Source organism: Helianthus annuus, chromosome 13 (genome assembly GCF_002127325.2).
Source record: "Helianthus annuus cultivar XRQ/B chromosome 13, HanXRQr2.0-SUNRISE, whole genome shotgun sequence".
Lineage (NCBI taxonomy): Eukaryota > Viridiplantae > Streptophyta > Magnoliopsida > Asterales > Asteraceae > Helianthus > Helianthus annuus.
In genome coordinates this window covers 84,655,737-84,664,992 of record NC_035445.2, presented here as the reverse complement: position 1 = coordinate 84,664,992, position 9,256 = coordinate 84,655,737, and the positions used below count along the sequence as shown (strand labels likewise).

The following is a 9,256-nucleotide window of genomic DNA, read 5'->3' as shown; positions in this document are numbered from 1 at the left end:
TCAGCTCGAAACGGTTCGGCTTCGAAACGGTACGGGTCGAAACGGTTCGGGTCGAAACGGTACGGACGGTTCAGCTCGAAACGGTTCGGGTTCGAAACAGTTTGCGCCGAAACGGATTTTTTGGATTTTTTAGAATTTTTTAGAATTTTTATGATTTTTTAGAATTTTTATTATTTTTTAGAATTTTTTTGGAATTTGTTTGGTTTTTTGGAATTTTTTTGATTTTTTGGAATTTACTATTTTTTTTGTTTTAATGTTTTAGAGTTTACACTTAAGTCCCTGTGTTTCTAAAACTGACGCAAACCGTCCCTGAATTAGTTAGTTAACTCAAAGTTAACAAAATAAATGGATGGAGTTAAGTTAGTGGACTGAAATGGTTACGAAAATGAAACTAATGGACTGAAATCGCAATTTTTAAACTAATGGACTGAAACCGTTATTTTTGACAAACCTCAGGGACGAAAACAGTAATTAACTCTTTTAAGAAACTCATCGTTTCCATATATAAGAACAAAAATCCGAAACCATCCAACGCTACAAATCAACTATAAAAACCAGAAGAAAGAACATTAAACCGTTTTAAAACCAAACAACCTAGTCAAATTTCATAAATCTTAAAATTTTTGGGGAACCAGCCCACCCCTTGAGACAGACACAAACCACATAGAACTCGAAAGATGTCGCTAATCTGCATCTATAACATCATCAAGAACTAAGCTTCCGCCACATCATGAGCCTTTTGAAGCCCGACCAAACGCGCATAATCCACCCACCTGTTTAAAAAAACATTTCAAAAATTTCCAGTTAATAAAGAAGCGGATAAATAGATAATGAAACTATACCATGAAAAAGTTCGGTTAATCTTACAATAATGAACCCAAATATGTGTTTCCTGTCCGAACAATAAAGCAGGCTGCACTTAACAGTAACTTGTGCTGGTGTAACAATGGTTCTAAAAACCGTTGTTCAACTACACCTGCCAGAAGTTGGTACCTGTCGCCGATAATTTTTAAAAAGATTGTTAATATAATATTACATCTTCAAATTATTTTTGATAAAAAGTAAAAACTTTGATATATAAATGGTAATAAGTTAAGAAAATCAAGTCTAACCGGAGATTGCTAGAAACCGCCATATAAACACCGTATCCCACGCTGGTGGCTAAAACAGGAATGTTCTCGAGGTCATCGTCAGAAGATTTCTGAACCGCCTTTTTAGCGTTTATCAGTGTATTTGTCATAATCGTGCCAACCTGGACACCGTTTTTAGATTATTTACAAAGGTACACAATATAAAGAAATCAATCTCAAGCGGGTGAAATTGAAACATGTAGCTAAAAGAACGGGTCAAATAGCTTTATTGAAATTATTAAGTTGGTTATGGTTGGTGCTAAACGGGTCGTGTTTGCGGGTTGACGGGTTCAACCTGACCCGAACCCGAAAATTTTAGACAAACCAGAACACGACCACGACCCGAACCAGAAAATCGTGTCATACATATGAATCCGAACACGACCTGAACATTCGCAGGTTGACCCGAACACGACTCGTTCAACCCGATATTTTTATATTTTTTTTCTTTCACAAATTAATATATTAAATTAATTTTTACTACAAAAATGCATGTGTATAATACAATTACATTAAAATTATAAAATCTTACGTCGGATTCTCTTTTCAAGTTATAATTATGGCATAAAATACAAACCCAAATTTTATTTATGACATAAAACATATTTTAAAAAATATAACAGAATATAAATGGGTTAAACGGGTCAACCCACCAACCCGGCCCATTTAGCTAAACGGGTTGGTGGGTTCAACCTGAAACCGACCCGAACCTCTTTAGACCAAACCCAAACCCGCAAATTTCATGTTAAGTTCGGGTCGTGTCAGAAATTCACACCCCTATAATCCTATATAACACTATTTGTGTAACCATAAGTAACGCATTCATTAATTATAACATTATTTTCTAAAAATGGACAACAATGTGTTAGTGGGTCAACCGGACCCGTTACCCAAACTGCAGTAACATTTTTTTTAAAAATGAACAACCTGTCACATCTTCCCACTTCTAATAAAAAACGAGGCATAAAGGAATAGCAAATTACCAGTGACGATGCAGTGCCCACTGCAAAAAGCTTCGTCCCGTTACGCTGAAATTTAAAATCCATAAAACTTTAAATATGTAAACAATTATTAACTCATCTCTGCCGACACCTGTTTAAAATATAAAAAATACATAAATAAATAAAATCATACAGCTATAGCACCCAATCGCTGAAGTAATGTATATGTTGTTCCACCCAAAGCAGTCTGAAAATGCGATAAAAAATTTATATTATTTAATGTATATAACTTCCATTGTAATTGATCTCGGATAATTATAATTTATAAGTAACATATGTTTATGCAAAAGAAATAACCTGGAATGCGTTATCAGGACAGTTATAAAAGAACTTGGCAATACGCCCTGCATTTACGGATATTGGTGGTCGAAGAGACACAGTAGGGGCGGGAAGGTAAACAAGCATGAAATCCGCAATTACAGCCATCACCTGCGCAAAATACATTATGGAATTATCTTTGGTGGCAAGATGGGCGGCTCAGACGGGCCGGGTCAAAATGGGTTCGGGTTAAAATAGATCAGGATAACCCGTAAACAACGTTTCGTCCGTTTATTTGAACGTCTTATAAGTAACTAAGGTAGTAAGGTGCTAGTTCTGATTACAGAAGACAATATTTTTACGATAAAAAACAAAAATCTTTTAAATAAATGATTAAAGAGGGTTGTAAGTTGTAACATTAAACGAGAACTTCGTGTGACTTTTAACCCATTTACATGTTACCCTTTTAACCCATTGACATGTGTCGAAAATGATGAATATTAAAAACAAGATTACAACATTTTTTCATCTTTTCCTTAATTTTATGATTAATTAAAGTAATAACCAATAATTTTAAAACCCGCATTCCATGAATCTAATAGAAGGGGAAAAAGTGTGCAATCAAGAAAATTTAATATTTTTTTAATAAATGAAAAAAAAAATATTTTATCAATTTTCTTTGAATTTTGGAAATAAATAAAGCATAAAAACGATAAATATTATGAAGTTCCAACTCTTTGAAAACTAGAGGTTCGACCCAACCTGACCCGATAAAACGTTTAACAGAAGCAACTAATTCGAGACATTACACAACCCACTCCTCCCATTTTAATACCTCTAATTGGCATCGATCGATCTAAAGCTATGAACTTGATAAAATGTAACAATTAACATACCACATCTGCAAAAACAATTTCCAGCTCCTTGGAGAAATTTTCTTTGCGTTTTTCATACTCTGCGAGAGTCTGGATACATACATCAAATAAGAAATTATTATGTTTTGTTATTTAATTAAATATTTTAATTTTAATAGAACTGGGCATATGAAATATATCTGACACCTGACAGAATAAAATCACATTTATTTTTAAAAAAGTCAGTAAAAACTAGATGAATCCGTAACGCTTATATTAAAGGGTTTGATCAGTAAAAACTTAGTAAATTAAGCTTTATACGGTTATTCCGTTGCCTAAGTCCACATAACACTTTTTAGGGGACTAGAAAATTGACTATGCAGATCCTATAAACTAATGTTAAAAAATTAAAAACATGTAGACAGAAAAAAAGAAACTGCAGTAGCTGGAGTTTAAATAAAGTTTTATTTTCTAAAACATATAAAAATGCCGCTAATTATGAATTTACAGTCACTTCGGGCTTTTTTACCTTTGCATAATAATGTAAGTCATTTAAATCCATCTTTATCACTAGGATGAAGTGTAACAAGAAGCATACAAGGGGTAAAAATATAAAGAAAAAAAATCAGAATACATATCGTCTGAAGACTCTGTGATTTTATTTTCGAAGTCAAACGAGACCATGTTTGACTTTTGAGTAACATATTATTAGCTGCCTTGATTACTAACTTAACACATCGTTGACAATAACATCGCACCACAAAAGAATTTCCGTAACCAAAAAACACTCTATAAACAAGTATACAACTTCAAAATCTCTGATACCTCACAACTCTAAAGACACCAGTTGGCATCTTGACAGCAAATTTTACTCAAAGTACCAAAAACTAGGGCTGGCAAATCGTGTCTTATTGGGTTTAATATGTCTCTGACGACGCGTATAACACAAGTATTAGATATGAATATAACTCGTTTAACTACTTGATATCTCATGTCTATAACACAGTTTTATGTTTGATGTACCAAGAAAAAGAAACGATGGATCCTAACCTCGTAATTTTATTTATTTTTAAAAAAGTAAAAAATCACATTGTGTATTTTTTCAATAAACAGGTCTAATCGTGTCTTATACAGATATCTATTGTCAACCCTACCAAAAACCATCCAATCATTCATAAAACATTCATTTCAATTCACTCTTGTATCCAAACAAACCACTCAATAAAACCATATATTGCACCCACTTAGCCAAGAATTCCTGAAACTTTATTCTCAAATTCAAGATTCCACTCAAAAATCAAATCTTTTTTCAATCAAAATGCATAATGCATATTAACCAAAACACCAAAATTAACTTACATCAACACAAACCACCATCTAATCCAAATCAAAGAAACTAGAAAATCTTCAAAAACCAATAGGTTACCAAAGCATAAACATACCTTGAATTAAATAATTAAAAAAAAATTGAATTTTTATCAACCATCATCATCATCATACTGACATACTCAGTGAATCCCACCAATAGCAAAGCTAAGATAGGGTCTAAAAGGAGGGTAAGATGTAGACAGCCTTACCTCTACCCGTAAGAATAGAGAGGCTACTCCCAGTGAGACCCCGGCTCAATAGTAGTTTTGCATCAAGCCTTAGACATAAGGCACATAACACTCAGCAATTGAGACAACTGCCGATTAGTGCATGTCCCACCTTGTCTTTCGGCTATCAACGCCACCACATGATGCATGATTAACCATCCCCTCTTTTAACGTTATTTTCAATAAATTAGTAAACTAACGTTAAAATTAGTGCACTCACCCCCCCCCATATATACATTATATGTGCATACCGCAAGCGGGGTTAAAACAAGACCATAAAAAATAACTTAAATTAACAAGAAACTAAATATCTTCAAACCCATCAAGGAAAAAAAAATTAATAATAACAATACCTTAGTAAACATACCAACACCACATTCCATAGCAACTTTGGCCAAGAAAAGATCATCAGCAAGCAACCTTTCTTTAAACCCACCAAACTGAAGCAACCATCTCATAAACGGCGACTTTTCAAGCTCCAAAAACCTCTTCACAACAGATCCCGGTATCCTCCCCGCCCTAACCGCCGCCGCTAGATCCGCCGGAATCCCATCCAACGTCCTCCCAACCTCCGCCAACACCATCAACACCTCCTTCTCATTCCCACCACCACCACCATGACCATGACCATCACCCCCGCCGCCGCCTCCTCCGCCGCCGCCGTTGTTCCCGTGTCCAACGCCGCCATCGTCACCGGAGAATGCGAGTAGTATCGGAAACTTGTGGCGGTGGTTGTTGTTGTCATGTTTTAATGAGAAAGAATGACGAAGATGTCGGTTGGTACGGATTGAAAGGGAGTGATTTGGGTTGAAGTGGAGTGATTGGATTGGGATGCGGTGGTTGAATCTGGTGTAGTCTTTGGAAGAGGTGAAGCGCGTGGCTGACATCGCCGCCGCGGACATGGTGGCGGTGAGGGTTTAGAAAAGTGTCTGTCGTTAGTTTTTAGAAACAGAGATGGGTTGGTGGCAAGCTGGCGTGCGTGTAGGTGGGTTTAATGTAATATTATGTTATGTGTATAAATATATAAATATAAATATAAATGAAAATGAAAATAATAAAGCGGAAAAGGTTAAAAAAGACTACATCCGGAGATTTCGGAAAGTGGCAGCTGCTCGGGTTGTTGTTCTAATGTTGTTTCGGTCGAACCAACAACTTGGTCTTTTACGTATTATGTGTCTGTTGACATGTACGAATTCTTGTATCGAGCAGTTCAACTAGGTGTATCGGTCGATTTAACCGGTTCTACCGAATGGTTCAACCGGTACAACCTTTTAAAACATTGTGTGTAACAAAACATATAGTATTTTTTTTCCTTAGTGACTCTCGTAATGTGATAATGTCAATAACGGATGAAAACGCCTCTATGAGTCTTAGTCAATCCAGCCATACTACGATTGTGAACAACATTAATTATATAGGCCTTCTTTTACTTTTATATTGAACGAAAATTGTTACTTTTATTATACTTTACACCAATTATTTTAAACTACAGGTTTAAACTTGATGTATTATCTCTAAAAGGCATGTGTCTCTGTTAAGTGGGTTAGGCCCACTGATAAACCGTCTTTTACATGTAATGACGGTTTTATCGCCTAGAGATATCAAGTATCCATCAATGTTCAACTTGTTAGCATAGATAACACCTTGAGATTTTGGGAACATGCGACCCGTTTTATCTAATGGCCTCCCATAATAACATGTTAGTTTATAACAGCTAAACCAACCACCTCATGTATGAACAATAGCTTTGGTCATTAATAACCAACCATCCACTAACAATAATTGTTTTCATAATAGGTCACACCCCTAAATTGTTTTCGTAATAGCTTACACCATTAAGACTATATGGTGTGAAGGGGCTTGAAAATGGGGTATTATGCGACACGTGGATCACGCGTCAGAATGTGGCGTTGTGCTAAAACAGACGGTGTGGCCCAGGGCATGGACACATGGCGTTTTTTCGACACGTGGCACACACCTTTTGTATTATTTTATAATTCAAGTTATATAAAATGTATTCCCCCGCCTCTTGAGCAACGTCGTGGACGGGCCAGTGTGCACGGCGTTAAGAAGCATGGCGTTTAAAACACCCACACTATGTGATCTAAATGTTATGATTTCTTTTTATGATGCATGCTTAAGTTCTCCCTTTCTAGAACTCCTTTTGTGTCATTTAAATCTAAACTTTCAAAATATAATAGTTAACATTCGCCTATTCGGTTTGAATATAGAAAGTTGTACTATTCTCAATATGGGGTCAATCAAAACAATTATTAATTTATAGGCTCATGTTAGAACGAGATAACGAATGCTTCTTTCAATTTGAACGGCTTCTAGCCCACACATTATGTAACATACTATTATTCTCTTTGTTTTGTGGGTGGATGGAATGTTGCATTATGCATTTCTTTTCTTTTTATATGCAAAAATCATGTATGGTATTAGATACCCTTATGTGTATTCTCTACTTTCTTGCACAAAAAAGGTGGAGAACCTTCAAAAATCCAATTGTCAATCCTCCCTTTATCCTTTGACAAAAAGACCGAACCCATTTTTGTTCATTTGATACTTTCCCTAAAACATATCATTCTAATCAGAAATCATTTTGAGCACAATGCTTTTTAAGTGAACCGAATTGATACTTTTTTGAACACCTTGATACATGATTTAACTAACTCTATGTAGTAAAAAGCATCGAGCATAAATAGTATGTATATTTTAGTTTATTTTATTTTTCTTCTTTTCTTTAAATTTTAATTTTTAAAATTCTTATATTATTATAATATAACTAATTTTATATTATTTCTCTCTCATAACTTTTAAGTTTCAATGTTTTATTAATTTTCGAGTATCCCGTCGCGACGTGCGTATTTTTATCTACGTCTTGACATCATTGATTTCTAATAAACCAAGTTGTGAGTGACAGTTTACTAGTACTCAAAGTACAAATGTATATGTTATCTGAACTACCTCACATTCAGCTTCGTTTTCTTTTACAAAGCGACGATGTTTATCCTTTTCGTTTATGTCATTATGACGTACATATACGTATCTACGTCTTGATATAATTATTTTCGAACCCGAGTTGTGAGTAGTAATGTACAAGTAATCAAAGCACAAATTTACATGTTATTTAAGCTACCTCACATGTTTTTCGATAAAATGACGTGAGTCACCCCTTTCGTAGTGTAGCGCTATGTAAAATTTTGAATATATGTTTTTATCTACGTTTCAATAAAAGTTTTTTCAAAATCGAACGGGTCAAATATATACAAAGTGTCTGTATCATGCCAGCCGTGTAATCTATTGTTGGTTTAGAAAATAGTTCATATATAATCATCTATGTTTTCTTTGAAAACTTTATCTCAAAGATTTGAAATGGTTGTATTTTAAAATATATTCGCAGTAATAACATGAAATAAACATTGCAAAAATTGTACTCCTAACTTACTATTTGTTAAAACTTGAAACTTGAAAACAAAAAAATGTTTAGGGCGTATTTAAGACACTTTTCTTAAACATATACGCCCTCTCCACCTTGTTCGAGACTCTTGAACCGTCGATCTCCCAAAGATACAATAATTTGTGGTTCATAAATAAGCAGTAAGTCTCATTACTCCTTACACTTATATATTTTTTGTATGCATTAATCAAGAAGCCTGAACACAATGTTAAGCAATTAAGCATCATGTGATGGACCCAAACAAAAAACCAACGGGTCAAAATTTATGGTGTTTGCATATATATTATGTTGGACGATTTATTGGGTCCGTTCGATCTGGGTCGCCACATATTTAAATTAAAATCCAGTTCATCTCACTTTTTATATCTAATTAACCATATTCCATATTAGAATAACAACCAAACTATGTTGTTTTAATGATTTCTTTTATCTCTAGAGTAATTTTTTCTTATAACACCTCTAGGCTCTAGCCACTATTGTTGAGTAGTCCAAACTGGGTATAGCCCAATAAGTTTGGGCCTAACACATAAACACCAATCAAAACCTTAATTCACCTAGTTCCTATATAAATGAGAGTACATGGTCATTTTTTTAATAGTAATTTCTATTTTTTTAGGATAAACACATTAACATCTACAACATTTAATAGTAATTTCTATTTTTTTAGGATAAACACATTAACATCTACAACATACATGATTTGAACTCTCAACTTTTTAATTGTGAGATAGAGTTCTTCATTTTTCGGTTATAACAAATAAACCGAAATCCAAACTATCAAACCAAATAAGAATTCGGTTATTCGATTTGGTTTGTAACCGTAACCAAATCAATATTTGATTGTCGATTTAACAACAAATTTGATTATGTTAATCCAAATTAACCAATTTACTCATTTTAAGTTTTAAATTTATATATTACTAATTAGTACATGTGTGTGCTTAGTGGATTTGAA

At 34.1% G+C, this 9,256-nt stretch overlaps 1 protein-coding gene across 1 annotated transcript; it reads right to left on the bottom strand.

Annotated features, from left to right (window-relative positions):
- Positions 1–471: 471 nt before the first annotated feature.
- Positions 472–5,837, bottom strand: LOC110898422 (protein RETICULATA-RELATED 4, chloroplastic). Its single transcript, XM_022145207.2, has 8 exons — positions 5,192–5,837; positions 3,286–3,354; positions 2,429–2,560; positions 2,265–2,318; positions 2,114–2,158; positions 1,113–1,252; positions 868–993; positions 472–773 (listed from the first exon to the last, which is right to left on the bottom strand). The coding sequence occupies exons 1-8, from the start codon at positions 5,738–5,740 to the stop codon at positions 713–715; spliced, it is 1,176 nt and encodes a 391-aa protein (XP_022000899.1). The 5' UTR covers positions 5,741–5,837; the 3' UTR covers positions 472–712.
- Between the last annotated feature and the right edge of the window lie 3,419 nt (positions 5,838–9,256).

What these genes read in the sequence shown, in the direction of transcription:
- LOC110898422 (XM_022145207.2), bottom strand. Translation starts at nt 5,740, where the DNA reads ATGTCCGCGGCGGCGATGTCAGCCACGCGCTTCACCTCTTCCAAAGAC. An exon ending in GTGTTGGTATGTTTACTAAG is followed by an intron (nt 3,355 to 5,191) that starts GTATTGTTATTA and finishes GTATGTATCCAG; the next exon opens with ACTCTCGCAGAGTATGAAAA. An exon ending in AAATTGTTTTTGCAGATGTG is followed by an intron (nt 2,561 to 3,285) that starts GTATGTTAATTG and finishes TATTTTGCGCAG; the next exon opens with GTGATGGCTGTAATTGCGGA.